General features: G+C 39.5%; 2 protein-coding genes across 4 annotated transcripts in view; both read right to left on the bottom strand.

Annotated features, from left to right (window-relative positions):
* Positions 1 to 36: 36 nt before the first annotated feature.
* Positions 37 to 8,003, bottom strand: soat2 (sterol O-acyltransferase 2). Of its 3 annotated transcripts, none has more exons than XM_085924056.1 (16): positions 7,904 to 8,003; positions 6,939 to 7,084; positions 6,587 to 6,645; positions 6,409 to 6,512; positions 6,208 to 6,261; positions 6,019 to 6,126; positions 5,144 to 5,426; positions 4,636 to 4,711; positions 4,142 to 4,226; positions 3,693 to 3,738; positions 3,499 to 3,628; positions 2,968 to 3,065; positions 2,324 to 2,422; positions 1,763 to 1,898; positions 1,504 to 1,649; positions 37 to 893 (listed from the first exon to the last, which is right to left on the bottom strand). In XM_085924056.1, the coding sequence occupies exons 2-16, from the start codon at positions 7,057 to 7,059 to the stop codon at positions 837 to 839; spliced, it is 1,602 nt and encodes a 533-aa protein (XP_085780182.1). In that variant the 5' UTR covers positions 7,060 to 7,084; positions 7,904 to 8,003; the 3' UTR covers positions 37 to 836. The 3 variants fall into 3 exon arrangements, with proteins under 3 accessions (XP_085780182.1, XP_085780183.1, XP_085780184.1); XM_085924057.1 differs by having other exon boundaries at positions 6,975 to 7,084; XM_085924058.1 differs by having other exon boundaries at positions 7,029 to 7,084; positions 7,904 to 7,991.
* Positions 8,004 to 9,264: 1,261 nt separating this feature from the next.
* The window catches only part of kif5ab (kinesin family member 5A, b), a 40,987-nt gene continuing 26,983 nt past the window's right edge, over positions 9,265 to 23,268 (bottom strand). The window contains exons 16-29 of the mRNA XM_085923824.1: positions 22,935 to 23,123; positions 21,412 to 21,529; positions 20,169 to 20,230; positions 19,229 to 19,338; positions 18,981 to 19,082; positions 18,115 to 18,175; positions 17,979 to 18,050; positions 17,779 to 17,883; positions 16,069 to 16,288; positions 14,893 to 15,109; positions 14,018 to 14,067; positions 12,114 to 12,141; positions 11,847 to 11,956; positions 9,265 to 9,912 (exon numbers count right to left, since the gene is read on the bottom strand). Coding sequence (XP_085779950.1) covers positions 9,851 to 9,912; positions 11,847 to 11,956; positions 12,114 to 12,141; positions 14,018 to 14,067; positions 14,893 to 15,109; positions 16,069 to 16,288; positions 17,779 to 17,883; positions 17,979 to 18,050; positions 18,115 to 18,175; positions 18,981 to 19,082; positions 19,229 to 19,338; positions 20,169 to 20,230; positions 21,412 to 21,529; positions 22,935 to 23,123 — 1,506 coding nt within the window. The 3' untranslated portion in view covers positions 9,265 to 9,850. The remainder of the gene's footprint in view (positions 9,913 to 11,846; positions 11,957 to 12,113; positions 12,142 to 14,017; positions 14,068 to 14,892; positions 15,110 to 16,068; positions 16,289 to 17,778; positions 17,884 to 17,978; positions 18,051 to 18,114; positions 18,176 to 18,980; positions 19,083 to 19,228; positions 19,339 to 20,168; positions 20,231 to 21,411; positions 21,530 to 22,934; positions 23,124 to 23,268) is intronic.

The raw sequence follows: 23,268 nt of genomic DNA, 5'->3' as shown, positions 1-23,268 counted from the left end.
CATATGATGTTAATCTAAACAGAATAGGAAACACAATGACAAGTCATGCTTTATTCTCACAACGTGCTTTGATATTAAGCAGTACATTTCTGCACACCTTTTTGTCATTTTAGTGTATTATATATGGGAGCTTCAAGTATATACAGTACATTTGGCTTGAGAAAACTTGACAGAGAAGCAAACAGTTGTCATGCAGCTCCATCTAGAATCAATGCATATTTTTCTAAGGTTAGACATTTGTTCCGTCGTCATCATCATTTTTCATAAATGTATCATGGCCTTTGGAAGATTCAGGCAGATGAATGATTGATCATTTGTTACAATGGGATCTCTTTTCTATTTCTCCGAAAGAATGATACATCTTTTAAATTTTGTCCTCAAGATAAAAACTATGACTATGAAACAGTTTTTTTTCATCCAACTCACATCTCATGCAAGATTACAATTCATGTCTGCTGAAATGAAAAATGCAATCTTTTATGAGTTTTTAACTTGACTTTAGTAAATTGAAACTTCCTACTGAGAAAAGAATGATGTTAATCTTGTATGATTGTGACTGAATAATAAATAAAACAAATACTGCACTCTGGTAAGATTCAGACTTAAAAAAAATAATAATAATTATTCTTGTATAATCTTGCTCTATTTCCTCTTAGAAAAAGAAGTTTTTTGAAAAACACTGAATCCATATCAAATATATACAATGTGTCCGCACCACGTTTCTTCAAAAGACTTTACAATATGGTCCAGATGGAAACAAAACTCCCAAGCCCTTCTTTTGAGTGATTTGAGTAATCGTAATGATGTTTCCCTCCTTCTTGACCCTCCTCCGCAGTTCATCTTTGGTAGCCGCACGACCAGGAGCGAGGCGTCACCAGCTCCCAAAAGCTAGTCTGCACACAAAAACAAACAAAGAGAGCCTTTCTAGTAACATCATCCCCAAATAATCCCATTTTAGATTCATATTAGCATCTTATATTTGAATTTCGTTGTAGTGGTGGCGCGCCGCTGGACGCCTCAACCATGAATTGGGGGTCGGCCGTACTTTAAAGGAGTTTAAGCGCGCCATCTGTCCAGTAAATCCTCCGCTTCATCAAACGCTGAAGGCTTTCCAAGGTTAAATACCGGACATGACATTGTGTGCTCCATAGTCACATCATCTGTCTTTAAAGATATAGCCATATTGATTATTGGACTAACGATGATCAATAATGGTTGATAAACAGTGGAGTTCACATCACTGAGCAGTAAAATAATGATTACCTCCAGAGGTGGTGCTTATTGTTTTTGGGTGTCGTTGCCATAGATGGGAACAAGGAAGGGAAAAAAGAAATAGAGATTGTATTGCATAGTATCGTGAGATTATAATTTGTTTCTTCAAAAAAAAATAGCCCAACAACTTTCTTTTTTGTCTTCCCGAAATACAATAAACGCTGCTTTAATTTGATGAAATTGCGCCACCCGCAGGGTGCACTGTGAAGTGTTTGTGTGCGTATTTCGTACCCCAGTGCGAGGACAGCGTACTTGCGCATACCACTCCTGACAGTAGAGGCACACCTGGACGCCTTGACCCAGGAAGAGACACGTCCACATAATGATATTGAACACGGGACTCTGACGCTTGTCGTTCATGGTGAAGTTAAAGACAACTGAAAGGACCGCAACATGTGATGATCAAGACATCTTTTCGAAATGAAGATATAATGTGCCACTGGCGCATATACACTCGCTAGCCCTTTGATGAATTGAGTTTGTGGGTTACCTCCAAAGATTGCAAAGAGACAAAACATGATGGGATAGAAGAATCCAAAGCCCATGGCCAAGGCATACTCGTGCACCACGGCCGACACGATGAAGACGGACAACATGGCAGCTGTTCGGAACTTTCTTTTTGACAGCTGCCGGGAACAAGGATGGAAATAGGAAACAAGAAACGGACTCACCCGTACCTCAAACGACATCAGTATTTAACTTCATAGAATTTGAATAACTTGAATTCCCATGAGCATTTACCATGACCATAACTAGAATTTCATGAAATTAAAAGATTTTCCTTCACAAATTCAAATGTCATGAATTGAACTTATTACCCCTAAACTTTATTGACTATTTTTAATGTAGAAAAAAAGATCCCTAAATGAATGCTGCATGAATTATAAGAGCTGGTTTGGCAGAAAGTAGAAAAAAAAAAATCAAAACTTCAAGTTTTTGTAACTCTATGAGTAATATGACTTTAACCATGATGTAATGCATTTTCATGTCTCCCAAAAAAGCATTATTAATCTTTTGAGATGATCTTGTGTAGTGATTTAGTTTGCATTACCCAGAGGAAATCCCTGTAGCCGTAGTAATAGAGCCAGTCGTGCACTACCACGTTCCACGTGCGGTAGTAGTTTGCAAAAGACGTTGAGTTCCACCAGTCCTGCGGCACAAGAAAATATTCATCGCTGCAGTGTAACCAATTTGAATTCAAATTAAAACCAATCGAGTTTTGCTTCCACATACAAGTCTACCCCCGAAGGGAGCAGAATCGATATCGCTTATAAAACACAAACTAATGTTTAACGAGTAGCGTGTTTCTTTTTTTCATGCCTGATTCAACGATTGGATAGCAAAGACAATCTGGTTCTCACATTCAAGCACGCATGGTGGAAGGGTCAAAATCAATAGAACAAAAACAAACGGTTGACATCTCTTTGACAGAAAGTTTCACGAGTGGATTTGTCCCTCTCACCCAGCATCGTTCAAAATTCAGAGGGTTATTTCATTATCGTTTATGTGCTGGTGATTTGAAATATAGCCAAGGGATGTATTGATCACAATGTGTTGGATTGGTTGACAGCTCAAACCAGTTATTCCCATTGGATCAATGGAATTTGATGAAAGTGGATATTAGAAGGTCACTGCTGTTTACTATATAGTTTTTTTCAATTTGATGTTTTTTTTCCTAATGATGGTATTGCCGACCTTGTAGAACATTCTGTCAGCAAATCGGAGCAGCTCCCCGAAGAGGTTGAGCCAGCAATGCAGGAAGGCGAAGAAGCACAACAGCAGGAGCATGATACCTGGAAAAAGGTTAGCAACATTTTACATTTTTTTTTTTTGTATTCAAATGTTATGCTAATCTCAGAGAATAACAATATGTTTCAATTTCCCCAAAATATACTCTTATAAAATGGAATATAAAAAAATAATATAAAAACAATAAAGAAATGCTTTCTTTTGAATAACCCAAACACTAACCCAAAAGTTTCAAACCCAAAAGTTCTTTTGACTGTTGAGTCAGCTGTGTTGACCTCTACTGACTCTTTCCCGTGAAGTCATGCTTTTCATTCTCATGAAACCATAATACGCTTTTCAGAGTTTTGTTGACTTGATCGACTTGCATAAAGGCACAGTGAAACATTAACTGACTCACATAGATAAGAGATTATGGAGAAGTTGTGATTGTTTGGCTTCTGGTGGACATTAGTGTGTGTTCACAGTGCTGATAGAAACCTGGTAGTATGGAGTGGAAGACGGCGAGGACCATGGCTCGCTTGCTAAACGGTTGTTGGCTCTCCGATTTGAAAAGGGGCACACACAGGCGCACCAGGATGAAGTAGCCATAAAAGAGGCAGCCCAAGATCTGCAGATAGTGCGCCAAAATCAAGTATGGAGCCATTGTGACTTCAAAGTTGAACACAACTCACCATGGTCACAGTGACGCCGACGTACTTCCATCTAATATGCGTGTTCCTGCAAGAAAATACAAAATAGTATTGCACGCATCAGACAACACATGCATGCCCGCTTCATCTATTATCAACCCCATTCCACGCACTCCATCTTATGAATAATTCATTGACACCAAGTTGGTGCCAAATCACTACTTTTATATTAGCCATGCTTGGTTGAAATTTTGGGGGGGGGGGGTTCCAGAAAGAGGACAAAACTAACAAATACCGAATCCCAAATATGCAGGACAACGTTGACGTTTTGATAATACAGGTTGCAGTGTTTACTAGTGGTTAAAATGGCTGCCTCAAGGTCATGAGATACGATCTCTCCTTGTTTGTGTGGGTTTTTTTCTGGTACTCGATTGTCCCGCCATAATCCAAAAATGCAAAAAGCATGTAAAATGAGATGGAAGCCATCTTACCTGGGATATGATTCCCTGTAGATGAGAGTAGGACAGAAAAGGAAGTAGAGGTAACTGGAACATGTCGGGAAGCAGATTTTCTCTCCTGAAACGCACATAAAAATAAAATAAATAATAAATAGTCTTACTACTTTATTGGTATTGTATATCCCTTACTGCAGATGTATTCAGTTTATTTGGTGATACTATGTTACAGTAGAACTTCCAAGCTAACTAGATTTCTGTGACGTTGGTTGACATCCAAGTTCTCACTAGTTTGAAATAATTTACACATAATGGTGAGGGTATTTGGATAGCAAGACTGTCACCTGTTGGCTTTTTATAGTATTGCTGGAACAAGATAAAGATGAGAAAGAAATATTGTGTAAAATTAACGTTTGCATCGGTGAAATTATTTGAATGCATATCGTATATCATATCGTATTCGACAAGTTCTGTTGTTATCTTTCCCAAGAAACCTTGACATTGTATTGTGTTGTTGTTTTCAACACTACCTTCTTTTGGAGCCTTCTTCAGAATGACGGGGACTGATTCCCTCATGAACGAGTAGCTTTTCATCAGGAATCGAATCTGGGGAAAAAGATTATATGGACTTACGTACACACATAGTGGGAGAAATTGTTATTTGACCCCTTGTTGATTTTTTTTAAGTTTGCTCTTGGACAATGAACATGCAAATGCAGTACCGGTATATGTCATCTTCCTTTTACAGAATGTCCAAATTTTATGGAGTCCATTTTATCGCTGACTTTGGTGAACCTTTAAGTACATCCTGTATATCAGTTGAAGTAAAGTGCAACTTAAATGTCGGAACGTGTCCTCACAAGTGCAACCAAAACAAATAAGTCGATTAGATACATATTGCTAACATTATCTGACCTTTTTGACTTATCTTGTGTCAGGCTGACTTGCCAAACAATTCAGTTTGGTTATAAAACAGTGTCATAAAATGACCGACTACATTTATCAAGCCATTTAATCAATCGAAGTAAATCCGCTGACCTGCTCGAGTACAACGATGAAACGGGAGGCCGGTGGCAGCTGGTACTGCACTACCACGTAGACGGGCAGCAGTCCCAGAACAGAGGTCTGGAGGGCCGCCAGGACCAGAGCTGTGCCCAGCGACAGCCCCAGTTTGGAAGAGCAGCGGTGATACAAAGAACCCCAAAAGCGGAGTGCATTGTAGGGAACCAGCAAGGAGTAGAAAAACATTAGCGCCCACACCCAGGTGACTGTTCCCAGCTTGCCAAAGGCGTAGAAGAGCAGGTCAAACTCCAAAACCAATCTGGCATATGTGAACAAAAAGTTGATATTATTACAGGAAATGGTTATTTTTTATTAGGTGAAGCTTATTCAAATCAAGAAAACACGACAAACTAAACCAACTTAGTTAAAACACTTAGTCCGGAATCAAGTTAAAATATGCTTCGCTAAAAAAAAAAAAAGCAAACTAAACTGATGTAGGCCAATCAAAACAAGGAAAAAAGACAAATTAAGTAAACCAAGTGAAACACAACAGAAAGACAAACTTAGGTCTCTCCAACCCGGACAAACAGGCAAGACAAGACAAAACCAGCTAAACTGAGAAACTATATGAGAAACTAAACTAGACTATAGTTTCAAAACGAAGAGTAGCTAAGTTAAAGTACGCTAGGCACTGACTAACATATTGACTCTGTGTTTTTAATCCTTGAAGATCATCTCTCATTTTCCCCCCCAGCAGTTTTCCCACATGGCAATCAATAATATCAGGGTGAGTGTATCGAACAAGCCCATAGGTGAGCAAAACCTTTCATTTGCAGAATCTTATTTGCAGACTGTAGTTTGATAAATGTTTTTTTTTTAAAAAGGGGGGGGGAACTCTTCTTCTCACTGACCTGCCCTGGTCGATGTAGTCCACAGCCAGAGTGCTCACACAGAAGATAAGTAGCACAGCTACAAACATGTGGTAGATGGTCCTGATGTGGCTGATCTCAAACAGCTCGCTGGCAACAATAGGGAACTTACTTTTATTGATTTCCACATGTCCATCAGAAGACTAGTTTCTATATCAAACTCATGCTTACTCCAACAGTGACGCTCGGTCCATAAACACTTTGCCATCGTCCATTCGGTGAGCTCTAAAATATAAGACATGCTCGCATGTTTCAAATATTAGAAGTATATCTCAGTGTTTCCTGATCTACTCATGCATTGCAGAAAAAAGAATCTTAAATAAATAAATCTAAATCTCCATTTTTTGGCGGTAAATATGTAAAAAGGATGACCTCGTTTTTCCATTGACTGAGGAATGGACAGGCTCGGTCAAAGCCTGGTCGAGAATGTTACTCAGCTGATCCTGCATCTGCTCCAGGATCTTCACCTTCACTTGCTGCAGGGTACACATTTAAATGTTTAACTAAGAATTATTTAGAATATTTCAGAGTCATTTGTTTTGGAGCTTACCTGCGCATGTTTGTGCCACTGTGCCACATTCTCCATCTTTGTACACTGGCCATTACAAACTGTAGGAGATCATCATGTTTGCATAAATTCAGCCAGGAAAAAATAAAAATATAATTTTATTCAAATTCCCACATCAACCCATTAAACATTTATGGAACACTACTTGCTAAAACCATAACATAATAATTAAAACACCGAAAGAATTCCAATGCCACTGAGCTTAAATGCGAAAACTCCATCAATCTATTTTCTATGATGAAAAAAAAAACTATTTCCGAACAATGTATGTTTTCAAACTTCAATCATTTATTGTAACTATTGTATTAATATATAACCACTCTAATTGTATCACCTTTCCCTTCTAATAACTCATCGTGTCGTATCATACCAGGATTGGACATCTCATCCAGCGTATGGGCTAAGACGCTCCTGTGTCTCATACCATTAACATGAGTTGTCTGTGGGGTCGCCATGACGACCGACGTCTGTCGGTGGATTCTGTTTACATAAGAGTAGCAACAGTAAAGTAATTACATTTAGATCACGTGTCATTGTTGGGACTGTGACTCAACATAAACAATGTCCATACATTAAAAAAAAACTTAAAAAAAAAAGGTCGAGGGTTGTTGAACTGAGGTAAACCTCAATGCCTTTTGCATAGATAAAAGCTGTTGTTATCAGCAGTTACTCAAGTTTCAGGTCAATAGTAGTAAACACGCATTAAAGCGGATGTTTCCAAGCTCAACTGAAAATTACAGTTCACATTGAATTTTGCTCCTTGAATATATTTTTTTTTGCAGTTTAAATGGGAAATATGGTAAAAAAACATAATTAAATAATAAAATGAACTGGTTAATTGAAAATGTATTTATTTGCTATTCTTCATTCATTTATCTCTAAAAAATGTTGGTTAATTTTTTTATTTTTAAATAAAAAAAAAAAAGGGCATGCAGTTTTGTATTCTGGACACAAATCTGCATTTGGGGCAGCGACATTACAGCCAAGATACTGGGACAAGCAATTTCTTGCGCAGGAAGATTAAATCATGCAGCGCAAACATCAGATTAAAATCGAATAGCTGTCAGTATACAAAATCAGCTCTCCTCAGACAAATCTATCTTCTTATATTGGGTGGAAATAACCTCCAAAAATCTTCAGAATAAGGCTCGGGACATTTTATTGTGCTATATAGAAAATCAATGTCAGTCCCCTATTTCAGAAAATGTTTTTAAAGTGATGATAGTAGCAACAGACGATTACATTACTGATGCCATTTTTGTCGTCAACATCAATATGTCATCTTTTCTATCTACTCACAGTCCTCTGATCTTGGGAAGTCCCTCGGAGTGGGAGACAACCTTTTCACCCAGCACCTCCTGCAGAGAGCTTTGCTGAAGTGTGTCAGACTGCTGTGTATCAAAAGTGAATTTCGTAGCCACTACTTTGCACTTTGCCCTTTTGGCTCCTGGCCCTGGCTTCTCATCCAGATGCACCAACTGCAGTCCCTGTTATTCCCCAATAGGTATTGGTAGGATGAGGTCAGCAAGCAGATTGTCTGGAGTCACAGTTTGGGGATTGTTTGTTTGTGTGTGTGTGAGTGCAAAATGCTTGGAAATTGTCTCAAACGATCAGTGCTGACATTTTACCTTTATCTAATTAGCACTACTGGGTGCAAGTATGTATATCAGGAGCTAATTACAGGCACCAGCAGGCAGAATTTATTCGCTTGCTCTACTTATTGATTGCTTGCTTGCAACGATGGCTGGCAAACAGAACACAATCACATTGTATACACTCTCAGTCTTTTGTTTTTATTGAAAGGAGATTGAATCGGAGGACAAGTGTGTTTGTGAGGTTCTGCTACAAAGGGAAAAGCTCCGCATGCACAACATCACACGGCAAGAAAGAATTGCAACAATACAGCAGGGTACAAACATACAATTTGTCACCATTTTTTTTGTTGTTGTACTTCCTCAACATTCATTTGATTCTTCTAATTCTGCGTATTTAATGCTACGGTAGAATGTGTGGCCAGTATTTTCATAGAGATAAACAGCAAGAAGACTGAAAACAAATCAATGCCATTTTGCACATTGCACGCTTTACAATCACAGATCATGTCAGGACGCAGCTGTTTTGCTATATTTTGGTGTTATGGATGAGAAGTTGATCCCATTCAACTCATGGTTACTATAGGTTGTGTCAACACATTGCGATTGATTAAGCAAAGTTTACTTCGGTTCACACTGGGGCATCGCCAACAAAACCAAACTAAAATAAAAAAATTCAAAAAGTCAAAGTCGCTGAATAAATTCCTATCCATCTGTAATGTTTATCCTCACTAGATTTATGGATGTGCTGGAGTCTATCCCAGCTGACAGGCAAGAGACACCCTGAACTGGTTGCCAGCCAATCACTTGGTGCACATAGACAGACAGTTCAGACTCACATTTATAACTAAGGACAATTTATAGTCTTCAATAAATATAGCTAGCATGTTTTGGGGACGTGGGAGGAAACCATAAGGCCAAGCCTAGATTGAAACCTCCAACCTCGGAATTGTAAGGCGGCTATGATAAATGCTACTTGTATGTCACCATGCTGTCATAACGAAACGGCATGTGATCACAGCATCAAGTCAAATAAATAAGTAAAATTTAATATAAACAAAGTGGAAAATAAATAAATAAGATGAAATTCCAGTGGAACCATTGCAGATGAGTTTTATACGCATGTTCAAGTTAAGTAATTAAACTGATGAACAAAAATGAGAAAAAAAAAGATACAATTGAATGTAAAATAATAAAAAAAAGATTAATAAAACTGAAAGTAGAGAATCCATTGAACATAAAATGCACAAAAATGATTCGAAAGTTAGGTACACAGTGTAAAGGCACAACAAACACATAATAATAATAATAATAGTAATAATAATCATAATAATAATAAAGTGCTTCATGCATACGTTAAGCCTCACTTGTTATTATACTATTGTAACGGATCCACTCGAGTGGGTTGACTCCATTTGTATCATTTTTTAATGTTGCTCTAATGAACCAAAAAGTCCTGATCGCAACAATGGACTGCCCTCCTATTTGTATGAAGTGGAGGTCAACCTGGTTTGAAACAAGCATTCATCTAATACACATTCTTTTTCTTTTTTCTGCACGAAAAAAAAAAAAAAAGCTCTGAATCAGGACACACAAGTACGGTCTCTATTGATAATCTGCACATCTGAAGTCTCTTTTACTCAGGAGGTTAAAGCTATCTTAAGTCGTTTGGTAATAAATGGGGGCAGTACACCATCCCATCCAGCAGATAGAGCTCTGGTGAAAAAAGTGGTATATACACAGTGGTGAATTGATTGGATTTCTTGTAAGTGTTTTTTTTTTTTTTTAATAGGATTTTACTTTCCATTCCTGCCAGTTCTTCTCATTCATTCTTTGATGTGACAAACTCTTGATTCAATCTAACAAGTGACGTGATGGGCAAAGAAATCATTTATCAATCCTTTCTAATGCGCCCATAGACTCACTTGTAAATACAACTATAAATATAATGGAATCCAGGCAGAACTCTGCCCCCCCCCCCACACACACACATACATTTTTATTTTAATAATGCCATCAGTTTGTGGAAAAGGTCATTTGAGAACATTGTGATTGACACTTTTGATTGAGATGAGCATTGTGAATCTGGCAGCATTTCAGAATTTGCATTTGGAAATAAGCCTGATCCTATTTGATATATGTATGGATATATTTTTTGAACCTTCTGACAAGCTACTATAAAAACAAATGCAACCACACTGGCACACACATATGCACACTGCTGGGAGTACGCTCTAAAACATGCATTCATTCAAGGCTAAAAATAGACCCAACAGATGCATAATTCAATCCTCTGAGTAACCACAATGACAAGGTCCAGCAAAGAAATTTCAAATTACTATATTCTCATATTTTTTTTTTTATCTTTCTATATATGTAAAAATATGTAGGGTTTTTTTTCTCAATATTTTTATTTTTTAGCACATTTACCTGCAGGGATTTGGTGGGGAAATAGAGTAGTACACATTAACATACCACCTGATAGAGTTGGTAGAAAACCAGACAGTGTATGGTTGAAAAAAAAAAAAAAGCCAATACATCAGTAGTTGGAGTACTATATTTCCTCATATAGTGGCTGTGTAAAGTGAAATTAAAAGTTCAAAATAAAATAAAAATGATTCTTATGCAAAAATGGCACCCAGCGAGGAAGACTAGGCCAAACTAGGTTGTGTCGCTCCCCAGAACACAACATTATGTCTTCTGCCTTGCTGATCGCCATTAAAGACACATTCTTCATATCACAAAACAGTAATTAGTGAGGCTGACTAAAATGTTGCGTGAACATAAACACACATTGTGGGGCGACCACCAATCCGAATCTACGGGAACATTAATCACTGTAGTAAGGGGTACTATTTGAAGAAATATAATCATGATTTAAAAAAAAAAGAAAAGTAAATAAAACATAATAATTGGTAAGTAAGACAAACAGTGCTAACTAGTGGTCACCTCCAGCACTGCATATTTCATTCTATGTTTCAGTCATGTGACATGCATTCCTTTGATATTACAAAATAGGAAGAGGAAGATGGAGGCATGTTTCAGCAGGTGAGGACGAAGCTACAAAGATGACGGATCTGCATACAGATTTAGATCAAGAAAGAGAAAGAGAGGGAAGGGAAAAAGAAAAAGAGCACCAGTGAGTGACATAAGAGCAAAGCAAAAGGCAGATGGCAGAAACGAAGAGACGCTACCAAGTCAGCTCACTTCCCTAGGGTAAACGTGTCAACCGTCATTTGCGGTTGGCGGGAAAATGGCGAGGTGTATTTGGGATGTGCACGGAGCCCTCTGGGGGGTCACGTGCAGCTTGCACAGTGTCAAATGCAGCGAAAAAAAATAATAATTCAGAAGCAAAGTGAAATGTTTGAATTGGTGTTTTGCCCCTTTAAAATTTCAACATCAGTCAATCAATTCATTCTGGAAATAAATTTAAAACTAGAATGTACTCATTCATGTTGAGCACGCTTTACACATACGCTGCAAATCACTGGTGCGGTGCAGCACGAAGAACAATGTAGACGACAACACAAACACAGCTTCGACTCAAGCACTCAAGAGAATAGATGTGTTAATGGCTTTTTGTTGACGATGACTGGTCACAGCCAAATAAACAATAAAGACATTACTGAGGAGAGCTAAAGATTCCTTACCTGCTAGCTTTTCTATTAGGCGGCCTCCGGAGTGCAAATTGCCCAATTTGCTCAGATCCCGATTGTCACAGACGTCGGCGGTAGAAACGTTGTTGTCGTTCATACGCATGCTGGCCCGCGGAGAACAAACACAATCATCAGCATCATGTGACCCAGTAAGGGAAGCAGATCAGTGATGGTAAAACACAAGCAGTGCATGCTAGGTAAATGGGAAAGTGATCGGTCGACCTATCTATGAGCTGGTCGATTAACTAGTTCTTATCTTACCTGTTGTCGTTGATGTCTGTGGTGTTCCCTGTGGACACATAGAGGTGCGTGAGGGGGCGGCTGCAGGCTCGTGCACAGTGAGCAATAGTGTCACATGCATTTAACGTCAATTTCCTTCAATATACTTAAGTGGATTCGCATCAACCACATTGACTGTTGACTCAAAGAGTGCAATGACATACCACAGTGTGACGTGGCGGGCTTTTATAGGTATTGAAATTCTTGAAGTGAAAACGTCAACTTTGTTTTGTTCTCGGTGCTACAATGATTGGTTCAAAAGTGGAAGCGACCAGCTGAGTGACTAAAAAAGAAGCATGGATCAACAACATAGGATGGATGGATGGATGGATGGATGGATGGATGGATGGATGGATGGATGGATGGATGGATGATGGATGGATGGATGGATGGATGGATGGATGGATCAACAACATCTAGAATATAAGTGCAGTCATGGCTATTGCAAACTGGCTGAATGCAACGTGACTTTAATTTTATATGGAAGGGGGCAATTAGCACTCAGCTAATGTCAGGTTTGTTTTTATTTGTTCATATTACATCATGTTCCCCGACACTCCAGCGAAATAACAAGCTTAATTTATTTTCCATGAGAGTGCTTTTTTAGATAATCATCCAAACTTTTAAAGGTCAATGGTCATTTTCAACATTAGCACAAATGATTATGATGACATTTTCGTCTTGAACTCCCACTGACTACAGAATCTGCTCTCTATAATGTTATTTATTATTAACTAAACACTACCAGAAAAGTACTGCTAACGCATTATGCCTGCAGTCCGTGGAGAACAATTGAGTAAATCTAATTAACCGGGTGCTTGCAGGAGAAGTACCCACTGCATTTTGTCTCATTTTGTGTCCCTGAACTACTTGGAAAGGGAATCATCGCCATTTTGGTTTCTCGTGGTCTTGAAAAAGAAAGGTGCGCTATATTAGGTACAGAAGCCCAGTGGAATAACTTTTCATCATTTTAATAAAATCAATAAAAACATTCTTACGGGTGATTGTATTTAATCGCTCTCGTATAGCTAAAACTAAAAGTTGACTGACTCATTGTTATTTATATCCAGAGCCGTCATGAAATTTCCTGGTACTTTACATGAACGTAATGAACCTCAAGGATGTCCAGATTTCTCCACCGTCCAGGCATTAGTGGTGAAAATGTATGGCAGATAATGAAGCTCTAAAACCCACCCACCGGCGAGCTTCGTTTCATGAAATGTACCAATGAAGCACTTTGGAGGTACACCACGTTCACACTTTTTACTGCTCTTATTAAAATTCACGGCACACGAGTCCAAATATATGCATCGAAGGAAGTGGAAAGAACCAGGACACTGCAAGCACAGCTACTTTAGAAGCTGTGTCCAAAATGTCACATTGATAACGTTATTTATAGTCCATTTTTAATGAGTGTGACATCTCAATATGATTCCAAGATTTCAAATATTTTTTTTCCATCTTTGGGACGTTCGGCTGTCGTATACGTTCATGTAGAATGCATCGCTTCACACTGAGGGCTATGTCTAATGGCCTAGCTACAAAAAAAGCTAAATCCAGTTCCGGCGTGCCAACTTTGCTTCACTTTGGACTGTTACTGAGCAACCGCCATTATTTGCTCAGAGCCAGATATGGACTGACAGAGCCACTCTTATCTGTTTCTTCCAGAAGCCTTTGCCAACCTCGTATCATGGACGTCATCCATGAAATGTCTCTGGGTGGCATGCATGTATTGTGAGAAAGTATGGACTCTACCACATTGGTCACCGTGACCAAAATAAAAAAAGGAGGCAATGTTGCTGAGAAGAACTTTCTGAGTGAGACTCCCGTGACATATACGACACACTTCGTTTATCTGAACCGGCTCCGTGAGGTTGGAAGCTCACCGTTTTCTGAATCGAGCATCTCGGCAGTGTCGGCTTGACGAGGCGGAGGCCTACAAACGGCGAGATGAGAGGCACATAAGCAATCACAAAGTCTTCAGATTTGATTTGTGCATCAGCAGAACACAAAGCAGCGGAAATGTAACAGTCGGCAAAAAAAACACAAAAAACATCACACTACACATTTTGCACAGTCTGGGTAAAAAAAAAAAACCTGCTTCGCTTTTGTGTAAACGGGAACACATTCAATGACATTCAAAAAGAAACGGATAAATGCAAGGAGTAGTTTTTCCTATAAAAACAATGAAATAACATATATATGTATATACATATATGAAATGTAAATATAGAAGTATGTATGTATATGAATGTATGTAGTACATATGTACACGTAGTGCAAATGCTTGCGATTTCTTGTTTTACTTTTGGTTTAAATAAATGATTAGACTAATAAATAAATACATTTTTCCAATTGTCATTATGAGGTGAAGTCAGTTCTTGTTGCAATAAAGCTGAAACGGCAAAGTGCAGTCAACAATTTTCCCGGTAAACACTGTAACAAAATCTTTGTTTGTTTTCTTATTGGGAAATAAATGAATGCAAAAGAGTTTCACCAGGAACAGTTAAAAGGGTGTGAGTAATTATGCAATAAAAAAATCCTCAAGACATTTGTTATTGCTCTGGCTCCATTTAGAGAGCTTGCGAGAGGCTGTTTAAAGGCTGTTGGATGTTTCTTTCGCGCTGCACTGGTTCCTTCTGTTGTTTTTGTTTTTGCATTACACTCACATTTACATCGGTGTACAGAGCTGCACACAATTTGTTAATGGAGTTAATGTGTGTCAAGTGTGAGGCAGTCACACTTCCTCTCTCTTACTCACATGTCCTGGGCATTATTTTGGTGGTCCAAGCATCCGGCGGGTTGATTCTGGTTGGTTTCCAAGGCGGAGCGATCACTTTCCGGTGCCAAGGCGGCAGCTTGTGAAGCTGCCGGGTTGCTGCGGGGAGCATCGGAACCCATTGAAACCGGGTGCTCGCTGAGGCCGCGGGTGAAGATGGCGTGCGTGGGCGAGTGGTGGCCGGGACGCACTGGCTTGGCTGTTGAAGACAAAACATGCTTAGATGGACATTTGTAAAAGGCAAAATTAACATCAATATATGATGATAATGAACAGGCACATCTGCTTAAATATAAGCCCGGCGTGTCATTCACTTCAATAAAAAAAAAAAAAAAAAAAAAAAAAAAATAATAAAAAAAAAAAATAAATAAATAAATAAATAAAATTTATTAAACTATAAATATAATTGTATATCATATATAAAATAAATGCCTTACCTCAAATAAATACAGAGTTGAAGCTACCCAAACATCTGTGCCTCCATGGTTAAAATAACACAATTCTTGTTTTCTCTAAAAGTGTTTTTTGCTCATGCACTTGTTTATGGGTGGCCACATTGTAAGACCACTGTTGCTTTGCAGGAAATAAAATACATGATGGATAACATCTTCAAATAAACAAGACCACTCTAGTCCATCCTTGAACTGTATCAAAAAAAAGCAATTTTCAGTTTTGGCTGCTTTTCCTTTTCAAATCTTATTGAAATTCATAACACACATACACACATACAAACACACTGAGAGCTTTCTCACGGTGCAATTCAAGAGCAATTATCAGCTGCGAGGATGATGAAACACTCAGACAGCAGGCATCACACGAAAAGTTAATAATCACATGTCATCTCTTATGTTCTATTATAATCTACATAGCAATTAGATGAAACTCGGTATCCATTTTTAATAATGTAGTATATGTATTTATGTATCACTACTTTGCAATAACTCTCACTATATCCTAAGTTTGAGACAGGCCTGCGCATTTTCAGCAACCAAATGTTTTGATTCTGCTTTTTCCTTTCCAATGAATATTTTAGAAATAATCACTGCTCCGTGATCACATTGTGCAAGTTTTGTGATCTTTGGAATGTAGTGGAACCTCCACTATAGTTCCCAACCAGCACTTGAGCACTTAGCTTTGAATTTAGCGAATGCAAGGTACCGATATGTGCGGCGTGAGGTCGGCGGAAGGGATGCCTGGCTCTCATCATGACGTCCTTGATGCGCTCCACCTCCTGCTGGTAGTGCTGTCGGTCCTTCATGGCTCCCTCTTTGGCCTCCTTCAGGGCGCCCTCCAACGCCTTGACTCGCTCGGCCGTAGAGCGAAGACGCTTTTCCAGCTTTGGGAGCTCACATCGGAGGTCGGCGTTGTCGCGTACTAGCTGCGACACAAACAACAAAGGCATCTCGGAAAATCAACATGGGTTACAGAAACAAGGAAAAAGAAATTTCATTTTCATTCATTATTTTTTTACATCATGCAGTCATATAGTACTTGAGTCGGTTTCTTTCCACAGAATATTTGTTCATTCTTACTCAAGTAATCATTTCAAGGACTATTGGTTTTGCTTCTATTTAAGTCCTATTGTCCAAAGTAACAATATTCTTGAGTAACATTGGCTACTCTACTCACCTTAGGTTATACTGCCCTGCCTACCTTCACTAAATTTATTACTGTGGAGTGTTGTTCTTATTATGAAACACATCAGGAATATTTTTGTTTACTTTTTCGGAAGGTCCTGTGACGAATTAATGGCATTACCATTCATTTCAAGAGGGAAACATGATTTGGAATACGGAGTCAATTAAACGCCTTGGTCAAGGCATATCATATTTTTACAACTGGTTTTAGGACAATGACATTTGTCGACAAGCAAGTAAGGTGATTTTAAAGACTTTTTTAAGGGGTACATTTGATAAAGAATATAGCTGAAGTAATTGCTCTTGGTGTGATTTATCGCAGTGTCGTTAAAAAAGGAGACAGGGATTGTACAGTTCTAGTGTCTAACCTCGGGTAACCCCCATTTCATACAGTATTGAGCCACCGTGTGTGCCGTATGCAAAAGCGGTTTGCAGCTTTGGTGTAACTGCAGTGCAGAGAGCGCCGTGCTTAGTCCTGGAGTTTGTTGATTTACGACCACTGAGTTGGTGCTCAATTCCTCCGGCATCAGCAGGAGGCAAGTCACAGTACGATTAGATCACTGCGGCAGTCATTATGAACAACTCCGGCCTCAAAGTCCACTACATTTGTTTATGCCGGCCACAATAGAAGTCGTATCATTAAAAATTTTACCGAGACATAACTCGTACATGGTAAGATTATTTTGATTATTTGAGAGCGATTGCATCAAAGTTAAGGTTTTGTGTCTTTCCCTGTTGTTATGTTAAACTGTTAATATGATAAGTACCCTTACAGTGACATTGTGCTTCGTTAAAGTTTATTGAAGGTTAAAGTCTGAGTTTGGAACTATTTCCAATGTTGAGCACAAAGGAGAAAGTGTCTTGTGTGAATCTGCTTGAGGATGAATTCATTTGCTTTGACAAAAATCCGAGCAGCAATTTCTTCTGTGCTGCTTGGTTTCCCTGAAGGCACCTTGCTGCTGTGCTTTATTTTTTAATGAATTTATATATTTATTTTCCCAAGGAGACGCTTGGGTAAATCCACTGTGCACGGCTGATTGATGATCCTGAGAGATGCTTTCACCCAAAGGAACACGGCGACAACGCAGGCTTACACAGCACGCTAACTTTTAATTTATTTGCCTTTGAGTTTTTTTTTGTTTTTTTTCCAAAGGTGTCGTTTCGGGCTTGAGTGCAATACAGCCCGTACGCTATGTTCTCATTTTAAATTGTACAACCCGGCTGCAATTACCTGCTTGTGGACCTTTGTTAGCTGGTCAAGGTTATTCTCCAAAAAGGAAATCTTTTGCTTCTGGGTGATGTACCCGCCGCTTCCGTCACGCTCCATCTCTGCACTCTGCCGGTAAAAGCAACAAACATTATATTCACTACAAGCTAGGCCAAAAGAAAGATGGCCATAAACCTTTATTTCTTCTCATTATTATGGTTTACCTTTCTAACGCGAGTGGTAAGGTCTTGGACAAAAAACCTGCGAAGATTGTGGAGAGTGTGCAGCTCGCGGGCCTACAAATGGAAAAAAAATTAGCATATGGTCTGTCGGTGACCGCAGAGGTGATCCAAGACTTACCACTGTCTCTTCCAGGCCTTTGAGGTCCTGCTTGGACTGCTCGTGTCTCTCGTGGAGAAATCTAGCCAGGAAGATGGAGAATTCACAATTAACTTCCATTCCAAGTTGGACGTCTGATGTTTTTTTTTTTTTTTTAAGGAATGAACAAATCTGTGATGCAATGTGCTGAAATGGTCAGCCTATACTTGGCAGCTGAGAAACGGATGGGAAAAATTTCCCTGACTTTGGAAAGATGCAATATTAAAATAAACCCCGATTTCATCAGTGTGTGAGGACGGACGGAGAAACGGTGGCTTAAAATTTCTTGAAAGTGAGCCACCACCATAGAAAGCCATTTATAACTGTTATTAATATTCTACAACATTGTAAACGTCTTTATTGATCACTTACCAAGGCGCTTATTGTAAAGTGGGGTCGTTACAGTTTATTATTTAGCTACATGAGGACGTCGTTGTATACGACGACAGTCACTGCAATAATTAAAACTGTGAGCAGCCATTAACGGGCCCTTGCGCCCCCAAACACACACACACACACACACACACACACACACACACACACACACACACACACACACACACACACACACTTCTAATTGGACCTCATTTGAACTCATTCTCTTATAGGAATTTTTCAAAGGATAAGACCTGGAATTCTTTTTTTTTTCGTGCCCAAGGCTTTTTCAGGTCATTAGGTTGCTTCTGACTACTGTTGAGAAAATGACAGAAATATAGAAACATGAATGGGACTAAAATGGAGGATACAAAACAAAAAAGGCAGATGGCCCGCTGGCTTTCCCATCAGGGCAAGAGTTTGAATGCCGGCCCAAAAAAAAAACAACAAAAAAAACGAAAGAGGCGACTCACGTCAGCTCCTCCAGCTGTCTGCTCTTTTGATGCTCACGACCGCGGAGACGCTCATAGTCGTCGTGCAGTTGCGCCAGCTCCAGTTCCTGCTTCTGGTTCCAGCTGAACAAAACACACAAAATGACATTTTATAGTATCTTATAATTTGATCATATTCTATTAACAGATGACTACTACTCCTATTGGCATTTTGACTACATCTCTTTATATCGGGAGAAGGTGATGAATTTCCTAAAGGAGGCACTGACTGGGTTAAGTCGTTGATGATCCTCTGCTGCTCATTGATCTTGTCACGGAGGTGGCCGAGCTGCTCATTGCGTGCCGTGCGATGCGTTTCAAGCTGATGCTCCAGAACCTTCTGAAAGAGGAAGAACAATTAAGACCACTGAGCAGATATTTCACTTGGGTTTGGTTTTTCAGAGAACATATACATAATACATGAAGAGTATTATTAATATAATATATCTAAATAATATACTAATGAATAAAATAGTATATATAATAAAATATATCTGAATAATATAATAATGAATATATAAATATAAAGTTGAAAAGTGTACCAAAATAATTGACTACCATTTTTTTGACGACCATTTTGGAAGCATACGTGACTTTTTCACACTGTGATCACGTCTCACACAAAACAGAGCAAAAAGATGGTGGAAAAATCTGCTTTGACAGGCAGTGTGAAAGGATTTTAGCGGGTTTTAGGTCTGCTACTGCTCTTTCTTACCCTGAGGCAGGCACCATGCAACCTCTCATAGTGCCATTTTTGCCACTAAGATGGATTTCTGGTTTGGGGAAAAAGACTCCATTAAGCTTGTTGGTGGGAATATCGTTTTGTGTACTTTGTTGATCATTTCGAGCAGAACTCGTTTTTTCTTCATGTGTGAAGTTTAACGTTTTTAAAATTGGTTAAGATAGAAATAAATTACTATGCACTTATGACGCAGGTGGTGTTGTTTACACAATAGGGAACAAATAGCGGATCGGTTTGGATGTGCACAGAAGCGATACGTGGAACACAGATGGAATACAAACAAAGCCCATGCAGTTGGAGTAAAGCAAAACACACACACATATACACACACACACACAAATAAACACCAGCAGCCGGTCGCTAGCTGATAGCGATGTGAAAAATGGCCGCTGCTTGAGGTTAATTTCTTTTGTTGTTGTCATGGTTACCTGGATGTCATGGCATCCCTGGGCGGAGCTATTCTCCTCGCTGGTCAAGTGTGACGTGGTTTCTGTAAGACACACATGCACACGATTGGATTTCCTGGTTGTTGAGTGGCGCCCCTTCCCACCATGCAGTGTTATCTTCATGGTTCCGGGAGGGATTCTGGCATTTTTTTTTGTCTCACACACACTCACACACACACACATATACACACAAACTTTCACACATATACACTGACTAATACTCAGCAGTAATCCATCCATCCATCCATCCATCCATCCATCCATCCATCCATCCATCCATCCATCCATCCATCCATCCATCCATCCATCCATCCATCCATCCATCCATCCATCCATCCATCCATCCATCCATCCATCCATCCATCCATCCACCCATCCATTTTCTGAACTGTTTCAATGCACAATAAAACTTCAAAGATTTCTGCAGTTTAAAGTATTTCCACCAAAACTGCCAATTAAGAAAACAGATTTTTTAGTAGCGGAGTAGCCAATGTATTGATTTGATTCGACTGCTCCTCAAACTAATCCACCAGTTGAGTTTCTGTGAAAGGAGGCCCTCAGGAACAACAGCTTTTTTTTTCCCCCCGTCATCATTCTATTCATTTTCTTGACTTTTATTGCCTCCTACACATTATCCCAACGGTATCATTAAGTTCATCAACTGTGGGCATGTGAAGCCCTTTGAGACATTTTTTTGTGAATAAAGGTAAATAAAATTGACTTTATGCATGTCATCTAATTGACTGGTAAAGAAGTCACACATTGTGCTGTCTATTCGCTGCTGACGTCTGCCTGGACTGGATTTGTTCTCAGTGCTGATTAATCACATCTTAAATCTGTTTTACTCGCTCGACAGATATCAATAGGACCTTCCTTCGCCAAATACCTGTTTGATTGCTGCTCTTTCATTTCTTATCTGTCATCCTGAGCCAGCAAGTAAAGCTGTAAACACAGCACGTGTAAAAGTAAATGTTGATGTCGCGTCTAATTAGATTTGCTTTTCAGGGACTAATGAGTTGCAGTGTTCTACTATAAAAGTCACTTTTTATCCTCACTGGCACCTATTTTTTGAGCACTAATTACACCTGGACTGAATAAAAATGTGGCTTTAATAATTATAATAAAGTCCAGTGTTAATGTTGTATCCTGCAATTTATTGGTGGCCAGTGCAGGGTGGACCCATCATCATCCAAAGTCAACCATCTTTGTCAAAACACTGCTGTACCTTGAGTTTGGACTCGAGCCAGCTCCTCCGCTAGGGAGTCGTAGTTTTCCTCCAGCTGCCTTCTCTTGCGTTCCACGTCCTGAGCGTACTCGGTCAGCAAACGGATCTTGGCCTCGTGCTGGAAAGAAACCAGAACGAGCAATTTGAGACGCCCTCCGAGACAATGATTAAAACCCTCAAATTCTGTCAGCGTAACAATTGTAAATATGTTCTGTGCGGTGGAAAGGACGGGAGATCTTATATGCATGGAAGGATTAACACTCAGTGCAAAGAATACGAAATGAGATTTTATTGACTATAGTGACACACATGCACACACACACATTTTCAATTCAGGTTTCATTATCTACATGCACATTTTATGCATAACATGTTGAGCACTAACCCACTCCGTGTAGGTTACGGAAGTAACAATTCTCACCTAGGACTGCCACAAATGATTCTTTTGCGTGTCGACTCGTCCACGATAGCCGCCATAAATTATACATCCGTGCATATGGATACCATCTAGCACCGTAAAGTGCTTTCATATGGATTCTTTCCATTTCTGTGAGCACTCAATGGTTTACCATTTTGAACAGGAATGAGGAATAAATTTGCTCTTTTCTTGACGTGACACACAGTCACTTCAAAATCCAATAACAAGCTCGACGAGGTGTGCACCGTGCAGCAGCATAATGACCAACCTATTTACTCAACTGCAGAGATGACAGAACATCTATTTAAAGGCGGCAACATTTTTAAGGGGATAATGTACCTGGCGATAAATGGAAGTGCGCCTTTTAGAGTGTAGGCCATTATTAGTGTCGACCGTGACTTGCAAATGGACTCACGCAAACCTTTTCCACTTGAAGATATTTTGCTCCTGTCACAACTTGAGTATTTGTTACACCTCCGCAGCTAATCAGCGGGAGCGTTTCCCGCACATTAGCCACTTTGGAGAATTATTTTGGCTCGGAGTCGGGCGAATTTGCTTGCTTACACTCAGTGTGATGAAGCATTAACTTATGCTGGACACGCAAGGCCGTTGTGTTCTCCCGTTGTGCTAAGCGATGAATTGACCATTAAATATGGAAACTGATGCACGTGCATGTTTGTTCTGTGGTGTGGGCTGCCAATGCCCAGAGCTAGCCAAACATTTGCATGTCCAACCCCCAACTATAACCCAGCATCTTCAGGGTTATTTACGCATATTTAACCACAGGGGTGTCAAACTCCTTTTTGACGCGGGCCGCATCGCTGTAAAAATTGCAAGCAATATTTCAATTTTTTTTTTTTTTTAAGGTGAAGACAATTTGTAATTTTAGTAATGACGCAATTTGTCTTTGCGTGCTACATAAATGATGTGGCGGACTGTATATGGCCCCCGGGCCTGGAGTTTGACACCTATGATCTCACACTAGTGTAATTGTAAGTTAAATTAATAAACGCTGACTTTCTCACTATAACATAGTGCATTTGAGAGAAGACGTATGAATATGTTGCAGTGTGCTGCTATGCGGCGATTGTTACTCGCATCCCACCTGTGCGACAAGGAGATGGCAGGAGGACATTTCCCTGCCCGTCTCCTCCATCTTGCGCTGGCAGTCGGCCTGAAGGCTTCCCAGGTGGCGGCAGCGCTTCACCATGGACTTCACCTCTGACTTGATCTTGCTAATATAGAGGCGGGCCAGCGTGAACTCCTCCTCGATGATGCCGGTGATCTCTGTGGACTGCACACACAAGCAAAGGTGATTGAAGTCAGGAAGTTAATGGACAGTCTGGAATACTCCGCGGAGGAAAGATAAAAATCCATTTTCACAAGACAGCGATAAAATTCAATCAATTCCATCGGTGCACATATTGTGTGTGATTTTA

This window comes from Syngnathus leptorhynchus, chromosome 11 (genome assembly GCF_054491065.1).
Source record: "Syngnathus leptorhynchus isolate UIUO chromosome 11, UIUO_Slep, whole genome shotgun sequence".
NCBI lineage: Eukaryota > Metazoa > Chordata > Actinopteri > Syngnathiformes > Syngnathidae > Syngnathus > Syngnathus leptorhynchus.
The sequence above is the reverse complement of the archived record's forward strand: the minus strand, read 5'-3'. Positions and strand labels throughout refer to the sequence as shown.